Consider the following 26116-nt stretch of genomic DNA (forward strand, 5'->3'; position numbering starts at 1 on the left):
TGTAAAATGTGAAATGTTCCATTTACTGCCGCTAGAAACACAAGTAATGAACTAAACACACATCTTTGCTTAATTCACTTTAGTACGATCACCAAATTAAACCGTAGTGGCTGTTTGTGTGCATGAGAAGAAGCTTATTAGACAGCGCACAGCCCATTGGCTTCAGCAAGATCTCCAAATGAATTAAGGGAGCCCTCATATTGTTCCTGCTTATCTTTCACCATGTTCGCTTCATTCAAACATGAACATGGAAAAGAGAAAATGAACTTGGCTGTCTTTGTGTTTGATTGTTATCATTTGATTTGACTTAGAGTCCAGAAAATACACACTGTTCATCTGGATGCATTTGGTTCCATTTAAAGGGAAAATTTACATGATAAATAACATCATTACTTTTCATATCATCAAAACCAGAAATTTTGCATCATTTGTGTGTGTGTGTGTGTGTGTGTGTGTGTGTGTGTGCGTGTGTGTGTGAGATAAAATCTGGTGTACCTCTGTTAATCAAATTCCTTTATCACATTTTCAGCGTTTGGGCAAAAATGCTTCTAAAAACCAAAATGCAGATATTTTAGCGAGTTATTTAAATGAAGGCAGAAAATTAAATTCACTGTAAGATGCAGAGTAGGAGTACTTATTAAATACGTGTGGGTGTTCAAATGAGCTGAAGTGACAACTGGTGGAAGTGAAAGGTAGAAGAGAATCAAACACCAGATGCCAGAGCTGCTATCAATTTAAATATAATTGTACAATACTGTCATCCATGCATACAGCCACTCACTCTGTGCTCATTTATCATTTAACAGAATTGGAATAAAAAAAAATGTCAAATTTACTCACTTCTGGATCAATTTCTATCGCCATGAGAGGAATTTAGAAAGGAAATGGAAGCTGTGTTCTGCAGGCCCATTAATAATAATGATAACCTGAAACAGCTACACATTCCACGAGCCACACTCATTAATATCCTTAATGCTCTGATATGATTTATTGAACTGTAGTCTATCATATTACAGTCTACATGTCCTATTTGAATATTCTTTTTTCAAATTTGTCAGGAACTTATTCTGCACTTTCCTTTGACATGTCAGTAATATAATATTTACTCTGTAAATCTGTATACTGAATGCCAATCACTGGTGTTTACAGACCGAGGCGAGCCAGTAGTTAAGATGCAGTTGTAGTTTAGCCAGTAGCGCCTGATCAGGGATGAGACATTGCAAAGTGCGGCTTAGACAGAGGGGTAAACGGGGTGAGGAAAAAGCTATATTTGCTGACACAATCAATTTCTGCTTTAAACAAATTAAAAGGAAAAGGCCAAGAAAGGAGGATTAAGCATAAATTTCCTTTTCTCCCAAGAAGCCAACAAATAAACAGGCACAGACTGCAGAGGTAGACATAAGAAGATATAGATTTTAATATCTTTATAAACATTTTTGTACTGTTGTTCTTTGATGATAACTTACCGAACAATTTAATTATGGCATAAAAAGAAAAAAAAAAGATTAATAAACATACAGTTGAGCAAGAAAGAGGAGGTGAGGAATTGTGCATTAACAAATAATAGGTTTTAAAAATATAACATGAAAAATAAACAAATCACCATAAAATTAAAAAAAAATGTAAATACTCCTCCTGACAGGAAGAGTGAAAACCCTGTTATCATCATTGATGTCACTGATACTGTTTTTCTCATAGTAATACAGTAAATGATTAATATCAGCACTGCGAGAAGTCCTCCTGTCGCCGTCGTTACTGGTACAGTTCACATTACTGATATGGACACTGTCTTATTAGTACTTCGTTAGGGAGGCACAACAACTCCAGCAGTACAACATGTCCTGTAATAGTCCATCACTCCATCCCCCTTATTACTTCAGAAGCGATTGCCTTCCTCTTAGATCCCTACATCCATGAACAATCGCATCAGTTAATAAAGAGGGATAATTCTCACTGCGTGATCCCAGTTTTGTGATGCTCCATTCAAATTGTTCTTTTTAAACGCTTATTGATTGCAAGAGTCGTTTAAGGTAAGCACACATTTCTTTTTCCCTCTAGAGTCGTGTTCTCGCGTCCCTCTGAAGATAAGTGATTCTGAAAAAATGTGTTCCTCATATTCTCAATGAGGCAGGAATGTCCTCACTCAGGAGGGGATCATTTTACACATCCTCACTGGGAAACAGAGAAGCCCCCATTTGACCCTTGACCTCTAAGGCTCCCGTCGGCCCTGCAGCAGGGATCCATTTCTAGGTCCATTTTGTGTCTTAGAAAAAAATCAAATGAACAACATCTGACACAAGATATAGACAAACTCTTCACTTATTCACAGCTTGATCTCCCAGAGACGCGCACTGCTTCCCAAGCGAATGAAAATAGCGGATGGCAGTCCTCATCATCTTGAAACAATTAGCAGCTTAGTCTTCAGTTGCACAGAAGGAGAGAAGTGGTATAAACAGAGATGTCAGAAAGTGGTGTGTAGAAATACTGCTAGGCAGAAGGGACAGTACCTGAAAAAAGCCAGCATTATGTAGAGAGAAGATGTTACAATTTGTCGCGGCTTCATATTGTGTGTGAGCTTACTGGTTTCTCTTTTAATGGCCATAAAAACATCTGTGGCTATAGATTTTCACTTGGTAGTGAGAATGGCAAATCCCTGTGTTTCATATCGACTCAGAATTTATTGCCATGCTTACACTTTACCTCTGTTTATGAGAAACACATCGAATTGTTTGGACTTGTTGTTAGCAAAGGATGCAACAGAAAAACACATTTTTCAGATGGGATGAGAGTAAGATAAAACTTACACCAGAGGCTTTACAGGTTCATTGACTTTGCATTTACTTAAACATAAAGCTCAATGGGGCACTTGAAGACCTGTCCTATCCATTTCAGAGCCAACTAGCTAACAGGTTTTACCCTGCAAGTGCCATCATCTCTTAATTTTTGTTCTCTTTTCACCTAATTTTGGTAATCAGAACTCCAGCTTACTTAAAAGAAAACTTAAAACATGTAAGACACAAATACATACAGTGATTAAATCATATTGGCATTGGCAGTGCAAGCTTGGTCTGCATTTACCTGTCATCATTCTCAGTCTCTCCGATTTTTGTGCTGTGAGTTTTGCTCTTGTCGATGTTTGATGCTTTGAAAGCCTGTTTCAGTTTGAACAGTAAAGCTCCCTACACTACATTTACACATATATCAATTCACACACATACATAAAAAGACACTCAGGCCTTGTAGTGCAGGAGCAAGAGAGGGTCTGAGGGCTTGGTTTTTTTGTGATTAGCATTGGCTAAACGCGCTGAAGGTCAGCGGAGAATGTAGTCAGTATTTGTCGCTATCAAGGCCACAAAGAGGGCGTTGACATGTAGTAAAGACTGGGGTAAGGTTGCCCTATTGTTGGCTTGTTGAACCCCACTTGGGGGGCGAACAGTGGTCCGGGGAGTACACTTGTGCTTCCTCCTTGTGACTGTGCCATCTGGGGATGTGTGGTCATGTTTTCCCCCCTCCGTGAAATCTGGAGAGGAAGCTTCCTTGTCTGCCATGACCTCTTTTGAATGGTGAACCTCATTGTCACCCTTCCCCTTGCTCACCCTGTTACGGGGCTTTGTGCAGTTTCGAGAACGGCCCGGCCTCGAGGGATGCACTATGTTGGTCTGCCCTCCAGAGCCCAGTGCTACTCCACGATTCATAGATGGATTTACTGTGCCAGATAAATTGTTAGTCTGGGCTCTGGACTCTGAACTAGGAACAGTTGGTAAACAGTTGGGGAAGTCCTCCTTGCGCAGCTCCTTGAGGTCTTTCCCAATCATATCAGCTGGTGACTGGCAACCAACTGAAGATGTCGAACCTCTGAAACGTTTCAACCACTCCCATAATGACAGGGCCTTGCAGTCACATGACCAGGGATTGTCATTGAGACGTAGGTACTCCAGGGCAGGCAGCATGTCCAGACACTGTCCAGGCAGCTCTATCAGGGAGTTGTTGAACAGGTAGAGAGTGGTGAGACGTTTTAGGTCATGGAAGGACAAACGGTCAACCCACTCTATCTGGTTTTGGTGCAGAAGTAAACGGTCCAAGGCTCGCAGACCTCTGAAGGTATTCTGGTTAAGGCTCCACAGGCGGTTTCCATGCAGGAATAGGTGGCTCAGGTTGTGGAGATCCATAAATGTGTCATCCTGCAGGTACTTCAGGTGATTGTCCTGGGGTGACATACATACATAATTACACTGTATTACTACATATTATGTCCACATGCCACAAATGCATTTTTGGGGAAGATTATGAACAATGTGTTCTTAATCTTTTATCGAGTATCTCAGTGAATAAGCACATGCTGTGTCTTTTATTCAATAATTCCTAAACCTAGTAATGCAAAATTAACTCATCATCTGGTTGATGCTTCAAAATTGGCACAGAGTTTAGGGTTACTCTGTGTGGGTTGTGTTTGAATGCATTTAGTTATCCAATTAGATTTTTTTTATACAAAAATCAACAGCAATAATGCTGATAATGTTGATTAGTCTTACTGATAATGAAGAAAACAAAACAGTAAAGACAAATTGTGTACAAAGTTTACCTGCAAGTAGAGATACTGTAGATTTCTGAGGCCTTGGAAAATGTTATTTGGAAGTGAACTGAGCCCACAATGGTACAAGTGAAGCGCGTTGAGCCGACTCAGTCCATGAAAAGTATCTTCAGCCAAGGACCGCAAGTGGCGGTTATCTCCTAGATCCAGCTCCTCCAGCAATGTGAAGCCATGAAAGGTTGATGGCTCAATGTATGTGATGTTGTTGGAGTAGATCCAGAGAGTGACAGTGTTGGTGCTGAAGTGTCCACGTAGTAAGCGATGGATCTTGTTGTTCTGTAAGAAGATGCGCTCGCTGTCGGGAGGAATTCCATCAGGTACTGAAAGGAAGTTATGGGCTTGGCATGAGACGGTGCTGGGCGCACTGTAGCAGATACAGTGACGGGGGCAGGACCAAGAAAACTCAAGCCCACAGAGAACCAGCAGGAACTCCAGTCCACAGCCTGCAGTGAGAACACACACACACACACACACACACACATACACAGAAGGACAACAAGGAGAAATTAATTAGCTGCAAAATTTTGATCGGACATGTGACTTAGAGCCTCTGTATCTAGTTTAGTACTTAAAAGATTAATACTATATATAAAATCATCAGTGTTGGGTGTAAAGTGTTACAAAGTAACACAACATCACATTACATTTTTCAGTAACAGTGCATTAATGCATTAGTTATAATCATATCATTACTGGCATTACAAAGTTTCTTCAATTATCTGTGCGATGGGGAGATAGAAAGAAAACATCAGTCAAGCCTTTTTCTTCCTGCACTTGTGCTACAATCAGCTGATTCTGGTTTTTGTGCAGGGAGGATGAAAACTTTTTCTCCACACCTCAACTTTTGTGGAGGGGAGATATGAACATTTTTGTTTCTGTGCATGAAAGAAAACTGAGTCCAGGACAGAAACAACTCCATTCTAGCACAACTGCAAACACAATATCAGCTCTTTGCAACATCTGCACAGGCGGCATGCTAACACAAAGCAAGGGAAGAACTTGGAGTGATGTTATAACTGAGTGTATGCTCACCCCACCCCAGCAACCAGAGCCTGATCTTCAGCATCTAACAAAGGCAATGATGAACAGTCAGGCTTGTAACATTGTAGCCTCCATTGCTACCTTTACTTGTTTCTACAGTAGGCTCACAGTAGGGGATCACTTTGAAGTCTCTTTGAGTTGGTTTTCAACTTTACTTTGCGTTGTCGACTTTGTGTTTATACTTAAACACAAAAAGAAAGATATTGTGTGTGTCCTCATTAGGACAGGGATTTGTGTTTTGACATGTGGGACTGCTGCTGATGGTTTATATTGTTATCTGCTAATTATGCATTTTGGGGCATGCTATGTAGTCCTGGAAAAGTAATGTAATGAGTAGGGTAATTCTCCGGGGAATAATTAAGCAACATATTTTGCATTACTTTTAAAAAAAGTAATGATCCCAAAGCTAAAAACGACCCATGGGATATGCTACTGGATCTATGTGGCTGTATTTGCACCTAAAGTTAATGTAGGCGTGCATAACATTAAGTTCCAGCACTAAAATGCTCATGGTAAGTTTTTGACAAATGCCTGTCAGTCTATCCTGTTTTTCATATTTCCTCCTGGACATTGCTATCTCTATATCCACACCACTACTGTGGGTAAAAATGAGCTCTTAGTCATACAACACGGGTTAGAAAACAGCAATGCACAATCCCTGATTTTGCCACTGTTTCATCATCTGTTTCTGTGCCAGTCAAGGACATACACTGCTCATCATAAGTCCATTATGTGCTTTGTTTTAACATTGCACTGACATTGCCTCTCTGATTGCTTCACTCATGGCACTGAGTGTGTACACATATGGACCTTCTTGCTCACAGTTTGCAGCCCAAATCAGATAAGTTTGTTTAGGCCCACAATGAGGAGTCTATTTAAGACAGCAAACAATAACACCTGCTCCACTGAGTCACATGATGTCTCGGTGAAGCTGACTGAATCTCTGGTGCAACACTCGTCTGATTCGACACATATGCAGCTATTTCAGAAATTACGCTTTCCAATACCCTCCCACCTTTGCGAGATATGCTATTAAGAGTCCGGTCCCTTCACTAAGTCCACTGGCACTTCTTTCCAGGGAGCGGAGTCTGTGATCAGTCAGTTTTGTGTTGTTAAATGGGGTGTGGAATGCTTATTTAAACTGTAGTAAGCTACTCCGAGGTGCTTTCTGATCAGTGACATGATTCCCGTGATCCTTCAGATGGGAGATGTGACTTATCCACAGTCTCATCTAAAATGAGCACAACTCACAGCCTGTCATGAAGGTTCCATCTGAAAACCCCTGGCTGTCTTCTACCCAGTTTATTATTCACAGCATAGTGGAGCTGTGATTCACCACCTCTAATCGATATGCCTCTGTTGCCTTTTAACTCACCCTATAATCCTGGGCCTTTTATGCTGGAATTTCAGGGGCAGAATTACTCTCCACCAAGAGACTGGGCTATTTATCTGAATGTATTTTCTTGCCAAACTGTGGCTAAGCTGTGACATTCAGCGTCTGACTCCACTGACCTTTAACAGTAATTCTCTGTGTCTAGTTGCAGAGCTGGAGCATGGAGCGGTGTGTCACCTGAACATGAGTGTGCTCTCTCGGGCACGGATCTAATCCTATTTGTTAAGCCCTGCCACTGGGCAACAATGGAAACGCATGCATCCTCCTGAACCAGAAATGTGCTCACTAAATGAGGTGATTCTTCACGGTTGAACACTGTCAAAAGGTTGAGTATGAGAATGTGTTTCTGTGTGCTGGTATACAGGTGAATATAATTTTAGAGACTGCGACATGCCGTGAGAGAACTTCAATAAACCTCATCTTTATTTAGACTTCTGATGTTTCTGTCATGACCTGCATCAAGACAACCAGAGTTTTAACACAATCAATAACAAACAGGAGAGCTGTTTCACTAATTTGTCACTCTGCAGGTGTTTTTTTTTATACCTCAATACTTTCCATTTCTATGACCATGTATTAAGCATGGCACCCGCTGACTGAGTAAATAGGTGAAAATGTTTTGCATTACCATTGGGAACATAAAGGTTTGCTTTATTTATCAGACAAATAGGACAAGACACACTAAATTCTCTGGCCGCTCTTTCAGGAAAATTTGCATTATGCAGGAACCACCACAAACTTAAGATGCAGCTTTCTAATCGTTTCATTTTGTATGGGTGTCACAATTTATTAGCGTATTGACCTTTACAGAAGACGCACACTGAAGAAGAACTCGCACAATAAAACAAATGTCATCCTTCTGATGCTTTTATATTTGCTCTGAGATTAGATACTTATTTCACTTGGCTCTTTGTAGGAATTCATCCAAGAGATTCTATTTTTCATAAAACCGATCTTATCACTCAAATAACTATTTTCCGGGGCCTTAAACTATTTCCATTAACACCTTACTTCATGCATGTCTTCAGTTAAATTATCTGAGCAGGCAAAAGACAGTGATAAGTCTGATACACGGGGAAAGCGAGAGGATGGGAATGTAGATGCTGCCTTGATAGGGAGACAATTTGAATCAGTGATCTGCTAATCATGTTGGACACATAAGGATGCGCCTCCTCGCTTCTCACTCTCCTCAGCTTGTAAGGACAAAGTAATAGATTCTTTACCCTGCTAAATTTGCTCTCCTAAAATAGCCGTTTTTTTTTCTTTACCATTTTGCAGAGGAAAAATAATAAATATGAGAAAAAATTCACGATAGGTGTAATGTTTGTTCCTTGTTCCTTCCCTATGAATAAAATCTTCTAACGTCAGCCCAGATGAGGCTTTAAATTACATAAACATACTGTATAATGTGGATGCTCTTTTGATGGTGAAACAATCTGACATAATCTCTTCTCCATGCATATTTAGGCTCCAGGGAGCTCCAAACACCTTTTTCAGTGTTTTCAGCCACGCTCAGGGCATGTGCGCTTTGTTTCGCAGCCGGCCTAACACCCATTTCCACTATTTCCACTGGAGACTGTAATACCTGCCAGCTCACTGAGCTCAACATGCCATGTACTTGCGCCACTAAACACTACGTGAAATACAGATGGGAGCATAATTGCACACAGGCACCGATTCACACAGCGCCACATCACATAACACATGTACCGGGTTCAGGGACGAGGCCGATCATGTCGGCATGACAAGCATAAAGGGATGAATGACTCTTGCTTATAGAGTTTTTCAATATGGAGACTGGTTCTCAGCACAGAGGAACAAATAAGAATTATGTGGGGAAGCTGACGTTAAATGTAAAAAAAAAAATTGTGTTTATCATAACTGCATTGTGTGCTCACACAATAAGCCTTTCAGCTCAGATTGTATTATATAAATAGCTTTTGGGCATGACAGCGCATATATACGCCAATAGTGCCTATTGGAATTTGGCAGAATAAAAGGCGAGGCTCCGAATGAGAATGTGTTTTTGGAAAAGGAAAAAGCGGAGCCATATCTGGTAGGAGACCGGCCCGTCTATTAACACTTGCGTCACAGTTTGCCCATAAAGTTTCCCACTGAGGAGAGACGGTATTGATGGCCTTTCACAGAGACAATCCCGTTTGACCCCCTGACCATTGTCATCAGTTCATCAAGTTCATTTTTTTTCCTTTCAGAGTGTAGAAATAGAAAAAGATAAATAAATGAATAAAACAGAATGGCACGGGTCCCCTGACAGACAATGAAAAGTGACTGTATAGAATATCAATGAAACATAGTTCACACTAGCTTTGCCCTCATGAATAACACATCTTTTGCTAATAGGAGAGAAATGGTACGCCTGTAAAGCCGTGAGACCCTGCCCATCATTAGACTGGACAAACTCAATTTCCTGTGTCTCTCCAAAGACCCCGATAAGCTCTCTGGTGTTTTCGCTTCTGCTACTGGCTGGTTCTAAATAATGTCTCAGCTCACTTAACACTCAAAACATGTTTGCAATCATGCTCATGCATACAGTGGTCAATCATAATAAAGCAGTGCATTGCACTGTTCAATACATGGTCACATCTTTTGGCAAGCTTTCTTGTATATATGTGTGTGTGTGTAGATGGTTTAACAGATTTACAACCATCAAACAATTTTAACAAGACTCTTAAGACTTGAGGTCGCAGTGAAACTTGACCTTTTTTAAATTGTGTTTTTACATTCAATCATTTTCCGTTTGTATTAATTTATATGAGCCTTTTGTAGCAAGCAGAACGATGCCTTGAACAGAACGTCAGCTCCTGATATTTCCACTGCGGGTCAGTGAGTGCATATTTATTTTAATTAGCAAAGCTGCAACAAAAGCCCAAATGCAAGTATTTACTGTTCGAGGCAAAAGAAACAGCCGTAATGGCACAAAAATTATACTTTCACTCGAGCTCTCTCTCATTAGCATTTTTAAAGAATTTCTCTGTTGACTTGTTTTTTTTTTTTTTTTTTTTTTTTTTTTTTTTTTTTTTTTTTTTTTTTTTTTTTTTTTTTTTTTTAGCCTGTCATGTCTGGTAGATCTTGCAAGCAGAACTGTGATCTGAATGCGTTGTTGTGCCAAACATATTTGCTATTTCAAGATGAGCTCTATAGGTTCTCAATAGGCTCTTCTTGTTGTTGTTTTAACCCTTTATTTTATTTATCTGAGTTATTTTTCCACATACTATGTAACAGCCAGAGCTGACAGGCTGAAGAAGAGGAAAATAAAGAGAAGAAAAAGGGAGAGAGAAAGGGAGCAAAAAAAAAAAGGGGAAAGAGCACAAGTCTATTAATCAGATACTTCATCACTTTAACATATAAAAAAAAATACTATCAATACTTGCAAAAATAAATTTGTGTGTGAAAAACAAAACTAACAAAGCATGTTACGCACACCAACAATTTTGTTGAGTTGTGATTGAGTGGGCGTTTGTGTCTGTGTCATGTTTGTGTCTGTGTCATGGAACGTACTTACCAATGAGGGCAAAACGCTGCAGCTCCACCCATCAGAAGCCAGAGGCAGGTACGGAAAGCCCCCGGAAACCCAGGCCACCAGCAGCCCACCAAGGGCCAGGAAGACCCCCGGCCACTCAGTCCAAAGACAACCGCACACCTACCCCAGCAGACGGGAGAGGGTGGTCTCAGACGGAGCCCCCCCAGTCGAGGAGCGAGGGCTCCAGGGAACCCAAGGCGATGAGAAGCCAGCCCCCCCCCAGCGGCCAGCCCCCTGCACTGGCCGGCGGCAGGGCTCCCGGGCCCACGGCACCCAAGGACCGCCCGACCCTCCACAGAGCCCCCCCCCACGCCGAAGAAGCCAACGCAGCCCCGCACCGCACCCCCAAGGGGGGCAGGCCAGTACCCACGCCAGAACACCCAGCCCCACCCAGGAACCCCGAGGCACCCCCATCCCAGGGGGGTAGGGGGGAGGAGGCAACCAGCAAGGAGCGGCCAGGAGGCAAGGCCCCAGGCCCAGCCCCAGGTCCAGCCATACATACAAACACACCCAGACACCCGTGTACACATTTATACACAGATACTCATACATGCCCATACATACTTACCCACACACAGATATGCCATACATACACATTCACTCACCCACCCATACTCACGGAGACGGTGACAAATACACAAAGACACACATTCATCCATAGCTACCCACCCTCTGAAGGCGGGGCAAGTGGAAACCACCCCAGGGCCAACAGCGACCCCAGGACGCCACCAGCCCGGTCCCCAAGGCACCACCCGCCCCCGACCCCGGGCGAGACGCAAGAAATCGGGGTGTAAGATGGCCCATCCACCCCTCCTCCTCCCCAACTTGTAGGTCTATGTGTTAATGTTTGTGAGTGAATGAGGTGTATAGGGTGCAGTTAAAATTGAGGGGACAGTTATGCCACAAGCGCCAACTGTTGGTCGTCAGCGCTTGCCCACACTGCCCCCCCAAAACCCTCCATGTCTAAAGTGCAAATAAAATTTGGAGACAGACAGTGACGAGGATCCGAGGGGGGCCACCTCAGCGGCCCATCTCATCAACCTCTGAGTAACATGCCTGCCCCAAAGGTCCTATGTGTATCAGGGTGTAAGTGTGTATGTGTTGTGAGTTATAATGACTAAAGTGCAATTAAAACGGAGAGGCAAGTGGTGGTGCAGCTCTCCACGTGGCCTCTCCATCCTACATCTGTGAGTGATGTGTATTCTGTGTGTGTGTGTGTGTGTGTTTGTGTATGGGGAGGGGGAGGGGGGGGGGGGGCATATGACCAGGAAAAATCCTGGAAGAAGAGAGCCAGCTGGCCGCTGGCTCAATAGGCACCCCGACCTCCCACACCCCAGCACAGGGCAGGGGGAGGTGCGCCCGGGGCCGCGGTGACAGCATCCCGGAGCACTGCAGCACCCGAGGTTGGCGCCCTCGCCCCCACCGCAGAGGGCGGCCCGCTCCTCCTAGATGCCCATTCACTCAACAATAGACACAAACAGGCGACAGGACATACTGGCCTGGGCATGGAAATGCAGTGCCCAGTCCCCCCCAACCACCCCACCGCGGCCCCATCCCCCACCCCACCCCCCTGCAATGCAGGCACCCCAGGGCCCCAAAAGCGTAGACCGGACATCCCGACGTCAGGCCAACCCACCCCACCCGGCGGCGCGGCCGGGACAGCAGAGGCCCCCCCCGCGCCAGGGGGGGCCCACCGGGAGCCGGCGCGGCCCCAGTGCCGGGGCCCCAGACCCCAGCCCCCAAGCCATACAGGGAAGACCAGCCAACCGACCGAGGGCCGGCACCACCCCCCCAAGCACCCCGCCCACACCCCAGGACTGAAGGCAGCACCATCCAAGCCCCCACCACCACCAACCAGGACAGGCACACAGACATCACCAGAAGGTCGCCCCAGGACCCCAGCCCCAGGAGGCTACCAGCTACCCAGGCCCCCGGAGTCCCCCCCCACCCCCCCACAAAGCACATCAGGAGCAGAGCCCGCAGCCCACCACCCCCACTAAGTAATGGAGCTGAGCAGTGGGAACCAAAGAGAGTCAAATTCCTCCAATTTGTTTTTAGAAGAAGCAGACATTCTCTCTAAACTAACATGATCTACTAATAAATTTCTGTACTGAGTAATACATAGTTTATTTTTTGTCTTCCAGTTCATGAGGATCATCTTCTTAGCGATGCACAAGGCAGTAAGAACTATGTGTGATATATTTAACTCCATAATTAATTCACTGACATCACCTAAGATGCATAGTCTGGGGGAAGTTGGGATATGACAGCTAAACCATGTGGATAGATCTTCACAAATCCTCTGCCAAAATCTCTGAACTGGTACACAAGACCACAGAGCGTGTAGATGATTATCCTCTGAATTGCTTGTACAGTGGGTGCATATGTTTGAGTGTGTAAGGCCCATTTGGAACATCCTTTGTCCAGTGTAGTATGTTCTATGGAGAATCTTATATTGTACAAGTTGTATTTGGGGTCTTTTAGTCATTTTGAAGATATTTAAACATATTTCTGTCCATAAATTTTGATCCAGGTTGACAGAAAGATCACGCTCCCATTTTGTAATTGGGAGGGAAACTGAATCATCAGTTTTTATTAATAATTTATATAATTTTGATAACAATTTTGGGGTACAGAGGTTAAGAAATTCTGTTACCCAAGTAGGCATTTCTAGATTCAATTGATTAAGGTTAAATCTTCCCTGTAGGACGGACTTAACTTGTTGATATTCCAGAAATCTACCGTTGTCAATTCTATATTTTGATATAAGTTCTTGGAACGTGATAAAATTTCCATCTTGGATAATATGTTCTAAGTTATTTATACCCTTATCACGCCATAACGGAAAATTCAGCATTTTCTTTTTCTGACAAATATCTGGATTGTTCCAAATGGGTGTTAGTTTACAGGGGATGAGTGAAGACTTAGTTATTTTTAAAAATTCCCACCAGGCTGTCAGAGAGGTATTTATACTAAGGACTTTATAGCAGTTATGATGTTTAATACTGGAACTAATGAAAGGTAAATCTGAGATTTTTATTTTTCCACAAAACGCCTGTTCTAGATCCAGCCATGGGTTGTCTAATGAGTTGGATTTGATCCACTTTGAAATATACTGCAATCTACTGCTTAAGAAATAGTAATAAAAGTTTGGTAATTCTAGACCTCCACTGTGTTTTGGCTTTTGTAAAGTTTTTAAGCTTATTCTTGACTGTTTGTTTTTCCATAAAAATTTTGAGATGTTTGAATCTAGTGACTTGAACCAAGGAATAGAAGGTTTATTAGGGATCAATGAAAATAGATAATTAATTTTTGGTAAAACCATCATTTTAATGGCAGCAACTCTCCCCATAAGTGATATAGGTAAACTGTTCCAACGTGTGAGATCATCCTCTATTGTTTTTAATAAGGGGATATGATTTAATCGTACCAAGTCTGAGAGCCTGGCGGAAAAATTTATGCCTAAATATCTAATATTTCCTGACTTTAGTGGGGTCCTAGAGGTTCTCTGGAAATTACAATTCAGAGGCAAAACTGTTGATTTACTCCAATTGATAGAGTAATCAGATATAGATGAGAACTTATCTATCAGTGTGATAGTCTTCAAAAGAGAGCCTTGTGAATTCCCAAGGAAAAGTAATACATCATCAGCATAAAGGCTAAGTTTATGGTCCATATTTTCAGTTTGAATCCCTTTAATATTTGCATTTTGACGGATTGCTGCTGCTAGCGGCTCAATGAAAATTACAAAAAGAGAGGGAGAGAGTGGGCAGCCCTGCCTAGTGCCCCTCTGCAGACTGAAACTTTGTGAAATGAGATCATTTGTCCTAACTCGCGCATTCGGAGAGCTGTGTAGTGTTCTGATCCAGTTTATAAAGGATGAACCGAATCCAAATTTTTGCAGAACTGCTAGTAAGAATTTCCAATTTACCCGATCAAATGCTTTCTCTGCATCTAAAGACACGATTGTCGTCTCTAATTTGTTAATAGAACAATAGTCTATTATATTTATCAGTCGACGTGTATTATTGGCGTGTTGACTTGTTAAAAGCACTGATTACTGCCATTATTCTCCGACTGAACAGCAAACTCACACATGAACACCCCTGCCAACAGCTGTGACCGGCAACGCTTGCCTGGGAATATTTGTTTTTTTCTCTATTTTACAGTTGACTGCAAAATGTTATAGATTTTGTTTCATTTGCCATTTCCCGACCCCACTGCAGGCAATATTGCCTCATAAGGTTGCATGACTATTCTTCTGGCGAACGAAATGAAAATGGACGAGAAGAGTGGCAATGTGGAGAACTTTCAGAAATGCAGCTGAATAGAAATGTTTTTTGGAAACACAATACACCACCATGATATTCTTCTCGTGCAGAGGCATCAGCAAACTGGGTGATTGTTTCCTGTCTGTATGAGAGCAGAATCGTATCTGGTGTCATCTAAGATTTTATGCGCGAAATCAAGTTATTTACTTATTTATTTTTTACCTTAATTCACTCATCACTTCATAAAAATATTTAAAATATTTAAAAATATTCAGAGAACTAAGTTCAATGCCACAAGTTGTTTTTCAGACCAGAAGGGCTTTTGCTGCTGATTTACATGCGGTTGTTCTTTTCCATGTTTTATTCCTGTGATTTGTTCCATGCATATCGGCACAGTGTGTGCTGTGAAACTGTAAGCTGTCAACAGCCTTCCACAGTGTGACCACTTCCTGCACATTAATTATAATTTGATCACTCTTCTGTCTGTTTGGCTTCTTTTCAAGGGACAGAATGGCTTCATGTTTCTGATCACATCCCTGCCAAGAGAGAAGAACAGTAAAAGTAGAGTGAGCAGGTGAGAACTGAAGCCCAGTCACATAGCAGGCTGGCACAGACTGCCAAGTTATGTCAGGGTTATATAGACCATTGTATTTCCCACATGACTGATATTTATAACTTGCCAAGTGCTATATTATGGCTGTTTGGTGTTGTTAACAGTACTGGCAGGTCAGTTGTGCGGCCCTTGATAGATCTATAAAACAATGACAGAGGCCTCTCTCACTTCACACTGCAGACAATTGCAACTGAATATGCTCTTGGTTAGATGCTACGCAACACACAAGCACATAAAAACGAGCAGATAAACCAGAGGGAAGTTCAACATAAAGCAGGCAGACATTGTGTGAGTGACAACAGTGTTTCTCAGTTCAGAGGGCCTAAAAATAACTCCTCTAAACAAGCAACATCTTACAGAGCACGTATAGGCTAATGAAAAAGATTTGTGGAGAGCATTCGAGTATATAAAACTCATTTATTTCAGAGATGGAATTTGAGAGCCTTCTTCCTCTCAGCTGAGAAGCCAGGCAGAGAGGAAGAAGGCTTATGGCTAAGCTATCCACAGATGTTTCATACCAACATGCTAATTAACAGACTTCAGTGTTAATTCCACTTGTATTCTGAACAGCATCTGTACCTGCTACTCTTTTACATTTCATACCTTCAGATTATTCTGTTAAGCATTTATAGATGCCATACATCACGCATGTACACACAGGTGCAAATGCATACGCACACTTGTGCATGCACACAGCACGTATGCACCATTCATGCATATTCTTAGACAGGCACACTAGCCAAAAATCATCACTGTTGACAGCAAGGCTATCAGCCACCAACTACTGTCATTTATCATGACAGCACAAAGCAAAATGATTCAAATATATTGCACTCCCTGTAGCGGTATTGCACAGCACTGACCTAACTAAACTAATGGTTCTTCCAAACCTATATGAATCATCCAAAGCATATCCATATGTAGTTCACATACTGTCCTTCTATTAAGGTGATAGAGAGCATTTATAACACAATTCCTGCTGGTGGAGTGGCTAATAATTATCTTTCATATTGGTTCTCAGAGGAGTTTACAGGCCTTAACTCTACTAATGTAGAGAAATCTTTACAGTCTGGCTCGCAGTATAAATGGATATTTATACCTCCTCTGTCTCATTTTCACCATGCATTGAAAATTTATTTCTGAATGAAAGTGCAATGTGCATACATATGAGATCCCAGCGGACGAGTACCCTTTAAGCTATTTTGAAGATTTATTAAAGATTTCTTTACAGTGTGTTTATAAATCATGCATTTAGTTTAGTTTAGTTTCATTATTGTTATATACAGGTAACAATGGCACATCACTACTGGCAATGAAAGTCTTAGACAAACACTTAAATAAAATATAAACTATATAATAAAACACTATATACAGATAGAATAAATATAGAAGTAAAATACAGAGTACTTAAAAAAATAGTGTAGCAGCTGTAGCTGCTGTAGTGCAAGGTAAATAGCCAATAGCCAATATTGCCGAAAAACTGTTTGTTTTGAATGACACTAGAGAAGCTACATCACTTATACTATTAATAAAACAACAAAACTTTTCATAATGACAGTGAAAGAGAGAATAAGTGTAAATCAACTGGAATGTGTTATAAATTAGCCATGGAATGAATATTTTTGGCTTAGTAAAAGTTATATTTCCTGTACCTTACGTTATTTTATCAGTTAAAATAGTCATACAAAGCTCTGGCAAATGTATGATAATTGAATACTTGATTAAAGGAACAATATAAAGTAATCTAAAGGAATGCCAGTGAGGTTCATAAAAATCAGCAGCATTACCTGATTGAAATTTGACCAGTTTCACATTCAAAGTCATTTTCTCACACAAGTCTGGACTGGATGCTTTTTCAGTTGTTGTGCTTGGTCCTCAGCATTGTGGGATGGATCACCCCCCCTATAAGGAACTCATCCAGTTCCCTATAATTTTCATATTTGAGAACTGGATGAGGTCACAGGGAAGCAAATGCACAATATAGCATGGTGGGATGCACTACAGTTCGTATAGTAGTTTCCTCTGAATATCCTCTCTCGTGTTGACAGTCTCACCCTGGCGAAGAATTCATAGTGCACAACCTGATGAAAGAACGACATCTGCTCCAGGTCTCATTCTTCACGTGGCGTGCGGCCTTCATGCTTGGAAACTTGAAAACACTTCCTTTGAAAACTACTGAAGACTCTGACCAGTGATAATCCTCCAGATGAACTCAGGGTTAGTCTGAAGAAGTTAATACTTGCTCTCTGTGCAAGTTCTCAGAACAGGTGTTACAGGGAGCAGTCTACAAAAGCAGCCATGCTGGCTGCCCCAAGAAGATGGTCTTGAATGTGAGACTGGCCAAATTTAATCAGGTGAGGCTGATCTGTTCTCACAACTTTTTGATCACACCTCATATTTCATACTAGATTTAAAATGACAAAACTGCTACATGCTGTTACACATAACTTCTTTCCAAGACTGTCACCTTGTAAAATTGTATTGGTGCAGTGCAATATAATATTGCCCATGATAATACCGGTGTACGTGGTATCAATGCGTCATATTGCAATATCACCAATACAGCGGCATCATGCCATTACGCTCAATGGCATGCACATCAATGACACAAGCACAGGAATCTTTGAGAGCAAAAGCTGTATGCCAGTCTCCTATAATGATTTACTACCTAAAACAGGAGCTTCTTCAACAACCTCCAACAAAGCACAATAATTAAGAAAACTGCTCCTGGTAAAGGTGGAAACAACAAACTTGTTGCACCACTTGAGACAAAAACACACTTCAGAGCCTGGTTGTACTCAGAGCCTGAGTACAACCAGGCTCTGAAGGCATGTATGGCGATACTAGCAGGTGGTGCAAAAGCAAACAAAAGTGCCAGCATTGCTGCAGCGCTTGCTAGTTTCCCTCCATAAACAGAAACACGCTTTTGTACTTATATTTGTCTTATGCTGTGTTATTGTATAAATGCTGTGTCACTACTGTTGCACAGTAATGCTGCTGATGCTGGCATAGATTCACATTTTAAACTGGGTAGTCTGTCATCAAAGACAGTAGCTCACTGGAAAAGAAGGATGGAGAATGTCCTTCTTTTTGTTTGCACTAATAAATGGTGCTGGCTGCAAGCTGCAGTCACAGACAAAATGTTAGGCATTTTCTTTCCCCCTATATGATCATAAATATCACAAAATTCCTTGAAATATCATGATATAGCTTGAGTATGAAGACTGAATTTAGATAAATTATGATTTGTCTTGATTGAAGAAATAGATAGAATAAAGCTTAACAATTAAGTTTATTTTAATAAAAGGACCAAACATTTAAAGTTTAGTATACACAGGCTAACGCTCCTTCCGGTTTTCTGTGCCACACACTTGATAATTCTTTGCAGATTTTTTAGCTGACTTTATAGCTTCCAACAGCTGACTGGATGGATGTCAGTCAGCCCAGCTGGTCCAGTTGCTGTGTCTTGTTCAATCACGCGCATGTATGTCAATGACAGAGTGCGGCACAGCCAATCATTGCATGTCTTTGTCAGAGTGACAGCTCAGCTGTAGTGATGCTGTGTGACAGTGAGCCGACAGATGGAGAGAAAAGGAGCGAAAAAGTCTCGGACAATAAGTTAGTCTACTGACTCTGTAATTTAAGAAAGAAGTTATGGACGAAGAAGGAAGCGCTTTTCAGTTGGAGGTTGTTCTTAAAGCGTGCCAATGCACATGGGAAAACATGTCTACAGGACTTCTGTTGCAGTTACTCTATGAACCGCAGGACCTGCTTACAAGCCTCATGTCAGCAAGCATCTCCCCAAAGAAGAAACTAAACAAGGCATTGAATCATTACCAGCTCCAGGGCTGATGCTCTTTAACTGACCCTGTGCTTTGATGTTTCTCTAGAAGGGGAACGCAAAGTATTGAAATTTCCCTGTGGAGTTAATAAATTAACACAGTGCTTAGAAAAGCAGAGCAGAATGACCAATGTGGGCCAAAAGTAAAAATTATTTCTTTCTCGTTTTGAAATTCATGCAGCAACACCAAATATAAAAATCTATTATTTATAACATTACAATCAGTCTAATAGCACGCTGACGTACCCTACAATTTGCCTCAATCTGCTTGGATTTTATATCAAACTGCCCTTCATTTCACATACCTGTCACTCGAAACACTATAATTTTAGCACGGGTAACATGAGATCAGCTTACTGCACGGCTTAATGATGAAAAATTTTTCAGATTGTTTTTACCTATCAAAATGTCATGGTGGTGCTCTTTAGTTATCATGAAATCCAGAGTACATTATGTTGCTTTGTGTGTTGTTCATTCTCAGACATGTTTTTTTTCCCAGTGTCGAGAACCTTTGTTCCACAATCAAATCCTGAACAGTTCCTCCAGATTGTTTTACATCAATTGTTGTGATTGATTGCACTATGTTGACATATGTAAATATGACCATAGCTAACCTTTTAGATATTCACAGAGCACATTCCAGCTACAGTACATGTCACTAAAAGCTTTTTCTGATTAATGATTTAGAAGTTGCATAGCTCTGCTTTGGAGCCATCAGGTCAGTATAGATCCATGTCTACAGACAACGGTGGCATTTTCTAGTTCACTAATCTCCTCCTCGTGGTACCCCTTACATGTTTCTTTTAAAACAGACTGTAAGGTACCCTCCTGCTGCAGCAGCTGCCTTCTTGCATACAAACCTCATGCGCCCTAGATTCAACAGATCAATTATTCATAGCAGGTGAGATTTTGGTGCTCCGTGTACATAGAGGCGCACGCGCGCACACACACACACACACACACACACACACACACACACACACACACACACACACACACACACACACACACACACACACGCATACAGAGAGTTTCAAGAGTCTTAACTAATGGCTTCAAAGAGACAAGCAGAAATGTGAAATAAAGCAGAAAAGCATGCACAGGGAACAGCATTGCAATGTGGCTCATTAGTTCAAATGATAGCAAGATGGCCAACAGATGAAGAGGACGGTCTCAGTGGAAGTCAGAGCTGAAAGATGATCTAGAGGAGAGCATGGTATACAATACAGGCGTGAGTGTGCGCAGATGTTTGTACAGTAAGTGCTACGAACACACAGTGTACAAATGAATGTACAGGTGGTCACTCACATGAAGTACACAATATGATACAGGCCAACTGTGGTAAGTTTACAAATTAATACAATCATGAGCACTCAAAATTAAGTACAGGACACCAATGTCTCGTAGCAGCAGAAGGAAAATTCTAATAAGCTGATTAAACGATTGGTTTTCCTCAGCATCTCACATATTTGGGGATCTGATCACTGAATAACTAAAACCAGGAGCCAGGGAAAGTCACCATCTATTTAAACAAAATACTGGTAGAAAGTTAAAAACAACAACAACAACAACAAAAAACCCATAAGAAAATCCATAGCTTGTTTCTTGCCCACCCAAACAAAAAGTAAATTACACTCAGCAGCCACTTCATTAGGTACCTCCACACGGCTGCTCATTAACGCAAATGAGCCGATCACATGGCAACAATGTAATGCGTTTTAGGAATGTAGGCATCATTGAGATGACAGGCATCAGAATGGAGAAAAAAGGTGAACTTGGCGTGGTTGTTGGTGCCAGATGAGCTGGTCTGAGTTTCAGAAACTGCTGATCTACTGGAATTTTCCTGCACAACCATCTCTAGGGTTTATAGAGAATGGCCCTAAAAAGAAAAGTGTCCAGTGAGCGGCAGTTCTCTGGGTAAAAATGCCTTGTTTATGTCAGAAGAGAATGGCCAGACAACTTCAAACTGATAGGAAGGCAACAGTAAATCATGATAACCAAGGTATCCAGAAAAGCATCTCTGAATGCACAACACATTGCACCTTAAAGCAGATGGGCTACAGAAGCAAAGACCACACTGGGTGACACTCCTGTCAGCTACCAACAGGAAACTGAGGCTACAATTGACATGGGTTCACCAAAATTGGATTGCATTTTAGGAAAATATTGCCTGGTCTGATGAGACTCCATTTGTGCTGCAGCATTTGGATGATAGGGTAAGAATTTGGCATAAACAACATGAAAGCATGGCTCAGTCCTGCCTTGTATCAAGAGATCAGGCTGCTGGTGGTGGTGGTGGTGGTGTAATGATATGAGGGATATTTTTGCAGCCCACTTTGGGCCCCTTAGAACCAACTGAGCATCATTTAAATGCCACAGCTTATTGGAGTATTGGTGACTTTGTCCACAGTGTACCCATCTTCTCATGGCTGCTTCCAGCAGGATAACGTACCATGTCACAAAGCTCAAATCATCTCAGACTGATTTTTTGAACATTACAATGAGTTCACTGTACTCAAATGGCCTCCACAGTCACCAGATCTCAGTCTAATAGATCATTAATAATTGATGATTGCTGTGATGTGCCCTTCATAAACTAGTTAGCAAAAAAAAAAAAAAAATCTTACATTTAAAGATATGATTTTTGGTTGAGTATTACTATCAATAAAGTGTGCACAAACAGCAAATACAGTGCAACAAAGAGGACATAGTAATGGCACATTTTTAGCAAAACTCTTCATTAACAGCAGTTGATTGAGGAAACCCTGTCATAATGCAAATGAGAGTGTGTGTTTGTGTTTGTTCTTCTACAAGGGGCTTGGGGGGGGGGGGGGGGGGGGGGGGGGGGTGAGGAACAGAATACAAAACAGCAGAAGAAAAGGAGTGAGGGGAAGATTCAAAGTGGAGGACCTTGATCTTAAGAGAGTAATCCCTTTCCATTAAGTGTAGTTTTTCAAATCCTGAGAGCTTCACCATTGATCCTTGGGTAATGTCAATTCATTAATGTACTGGCCTCTACAGGGCTTATCACCTTGAAGGCTCCAACACTCTTCCCCCAACAAATGCCTCAGCATTTACTGTAACTTTTGATTCATGAGAGAGGGGGGAAAAGACTTTGGTGAGTTCAGTTTTCATCTAATCATATTTAGACCTGTTTTTCTCCTGATTGGATTCTATCTTGGTCTTTCCACTTTTTTTATTCGAACTATTCTGTCTTCATTCAGTTCATCTTTGGTTTCATATAGTCTAGCTCCAGCTGAGCACGATAACTTATCATTTCATTCGCTCTGTTCTCTGCAGCGCATTAGAGTTGCCCTGAGTCACTTCTGTGTCTCCATTTAACAAATGCGCAGTACCTGTGCCTGTTTGTGGCTTCACTCCTGAGAGACAGATATAAAGTCCCTTCAGCCTTGAGTAAACAGTGACAGTTCATGAATGTTATCTCTTGCATTTTTATAAATGGATAGTTAATTGCTGTTCCTCTTTGCGACCTGTCTCTGCAATTATTTACTCCCCTCCTTGCTCATGCCACGTCCCCCTTGCTGTTTAATTGATTCTGCTGTTCTTTCCCAAAACTACAAAGCAGGAGGCTTTGCTGGATAAAACACGGTCACTGTCTAGTTATGATTAAAGAAAGCCTGGTCTGGCTGTTAGAGATACTATAGCAGCTTATGGGATTTAGCGTGCCAGTTAAAAAAAACACAACACCAAACCAAAGATTCACTTCAAAGTGTCCCATCACCAAAACTCTAAAAAAGAAGAAGAAGAAAAAAAACCATATAACACAATAATTAATTCTTGACTCTATATGCTTTGCCTAGTTGCCTATGAAGTGAAATCTGAGGATCACGAATGAATGTCTTTTCAGAAGACATTTTCATGTTTCTTCATGTCAAGAGAGCTGCTGCTTTTGCCACAACTCTGCCATTTGAAGCTTCTGTTTTGCTTTCCTGCTCTCCATTGTAAACCTGAACCCTCTGGAGGCAAACCACACTCGGCTTTGTGAGTGCTTTCTCCTCCCTCTCAGCTGCTTGTCTGCATGCAACTACCACTCACTAGTGAGTGCTCCCAATCCTCTCTCTCCTTATAAAGCCAAGTGCTTTGCTGCAGACGTTCCACAGATAAGTGGTTTATTTTTTTCCCCCCACCACAGTGATGGCCAGAGACTAATTTTTGTTGCATGTAATGACTTGGTCCCTTGAACTCTTTTGACATGTGACCAAACAGAGAGCCTTGCACTGCATATTGCAGCAAGTTATAGACAACAATGATATTCAGACGAGCAGCTGCAAAAGAAGATGTCAGGCCCTATCTCAGTTCATATGGTTGGATGATGAAACACGATTCCCTCCAGCCACTTTCCCTCCATCTCTCCTTGAAGACGGATAAGGAGAACTAAAGTCAAGGACGGAGAGAGAGAAAGAGAGAGACAGTGAGGGGTTTGTTTACACAAGAAATTGTGAGGGTGGTGTTTCAATGAAAGCAGAAAAGGCAGAAAAATGAAGGAAAGAGAGACAAAGAGACAGTGTAAAGAGATACAGAGAAACAAAGGAGGGGAAAAGAATGGATGCTGCACTGAGTGACGCCACCTATAAGTGAGCTGTAAAGGATAAATACAGTTGTAATGTAACTTATCCTGTGAGTGGTATTCAGGTTTTGTGACAGCAAATAACAGTATTTGGATGGTCATTTTAATTACACATCTGTGGTTGAGTCTTCTAAGCTAGAGGAAAGATTGTTAAAGTAATTGTTGAAGGATGTTTTTTTGCAGGAAATGAAGCATATATAACTTCAAACATGCTTAAATTTGATGAGTTGCAGCTGCATTTCACACTTGATTATATGATTAGTTTTCTATAACAGAAACTGTACATTAACAGTGTTTGTTTTATTATTCCATGTTACGTTTAATAGATTTCACAATAACACTTAACTAAAGACTGTCATTAATAAGCTGATTAAAGTAGAAGTAGATTAAAGTCAGAAGCTGGATGTTATTATTAATGTAGTGTGTGTCTGTGTTTGTGTGTGCATGCATGTGTGGTGTATTCTAATTATAGAGTACATGCATACTGTATATATAAAAGCATCTGCATGCAATATAAAACAAACGCATAAGAAGGACCAAAGAGGAGATTACGCTAATTTAAAACAGTTCTGTATATTATGCAGAAATGCACTTGTACAATAGAAATATTCTGCAACAATAACTGCATTTAATTGCGGTCATGGCAATAAAGCAAATTGAATTTGAGATGTAAAAAGATAAGAGTCAGTAAGAAAGGAAAGAAATGAGATTAAGACAGAAATCCAAAGCCTCGCCTATGGAACGAGTTACTTTTAGTTTTTGTGTGCAATGCAGGACTCCTTCACACCACACTGACTGAGTGTCGTAAAGCACCCCTGCCTTGCATATCTCCCCATTGGGGGTATTATCTTCACACCTCTCTGCCTTCACCACCGCAGATGTTAGCTCCTCACCAAGTCATTGCCTCTCACCTACCTATTCTGCTCTACCCTGGAGCAGAATTGTTGGTGGGGCTGTTTCAAAGGTTAAACTAGGCCTCAGTCAGCCATGTGAAGGTGTAATGGCAAAAGCCCAAACTCAAACAGACCAAGTTTGCCAAAGTGATTCTTTCTGTTTGACTCACAATGCTGACAAAACAGCAAACGTGATATATGTATGGCACTTTTATAAGAGTTAAAATAGACTTTGCAAAGAGTTAACAGCTAAAACCATTATATGCAAAAAAAAAAAACATTTCAGCACATTAATCAAATGCATCATTTTAACAGCCTCAAATTAATAAAACAACAACCATTCTTCAAAACAACATTGTCATCTGTCACTTCTGAGGGTAAGTCACCTTTAGACAACTAAAAGTGGAAGTCTGGCGATATTCCATTTTCTTCGTACTCTGAACAAATTCCCTGAAAAAGCAGAAAACAACAATGAATGGATATTGTTTGTGTAGCTTATTCCTCTGTGGCATGACCTCTATTGTTGCCCAAACACTATTAAAATCACATAGTTTAGCTTCACTCTAGTGCTGTATTCCTTCATTACCATAAATATTGACACTGCAGTTTATTCTGAGTCAATCCAAAAATACCTATCTGCTGCAGTACAGACTCAGCAGAGTAACAATTGTATCTTAATCCATGTTTGAAAGTACTTCCCAAATTACATTTTAACTTCTGTTTGAGTAATATGAGGCAAAACTCCAGCACCCAGCTCTTAAGGACCTTTTTTTGTAAGACGCTATCTAATATTTGTTACCAGTTTTAAGAAACTTCGATAGAGAAATCCATCCAAATCAAAAAAGTATCAACTTGAGAAAATTTATCACATTGTCTGTTTGGTTCATGGGATTTTTATCCCACTGTCATTATGACAAGAAAACAATCTGCTGCTCCAAAAAAGGGAAAAAAAAAAGCAAGAGCGAGGATTCAGTGTCAAAATCAGACAAAAGATATAATAATAGAATAACTTCACAATGCAACAAATAACAATAGAATGTGGAAATCTTTTCTTTGAGATCTGTGGATTTTTTTTATCAATCATAAAAGTTAATTTTGGATGTGCATGCGCTGCTCTCACTGTGCCACGTGTGCTGATCAACCTTCTTGTTTTGCAAGAGGTCAGCTTTCATTAAAATAAGAAAATCATTGAACATCTGCCTATTGTCTGTAAAATCTGTTTTTTTTTTGTTTTTTTTTTGTAGAAACCGTGAACAAAAAGTTCTGTCATTAAACTCTCAGGACCACAACTTGGCAAGATAGAAGCCAGTTTTGGATATTATTCTTTGTACAACCCTTATGGAA

The 26116-nt window shown here is 41.1% G+C and overlaps 1 protein-coding gene across 1 annotated transcript in view; it reads right to left on the reverse strand.

Annotated features, from left to right (window-relative positions):
- Nucleotides 1-1474: 1474 nt before the first annotated feature.
- Nucleotides 1475-26116, reverse strand: part of rtn4rl1b (reticulon 4 receptor-like 1b) — a 156317-nt gene continuing 131675 nt past the window's right edge. The window contains exons 2-3 of the mRNA XM_030743567.1: nt 4583-5034; nt 1475-4205 (exon numbers count right to left, since the gene is read on the reverse strand). Of these exons, the coding sequence (XP_030599427.1) occupies nt 3312-4205; nt 4583-5034 (1346 nt within the window). The 3' untranslated portion in view covers nt 1475-3311. The remainder of the gene's footprint in view (nt 4206-4582; nt 5035-26116) is intronic.

Source organism: Archocentrus centrarchus, chromosome 13 (assembly GCF_007364275.1).
Source record: "Archocentrus centrarchus isolate MPI-CPG fArcCen1 chromosome 13, fArcCen1, whole genome shotgun sequence".
Lineage (NCBI taxonomy): Eukaryota > Metazoa > Chordata > Actinopteri > Cichliformes > Cichlidae > Archocentrus > Archocentrus centrarchus.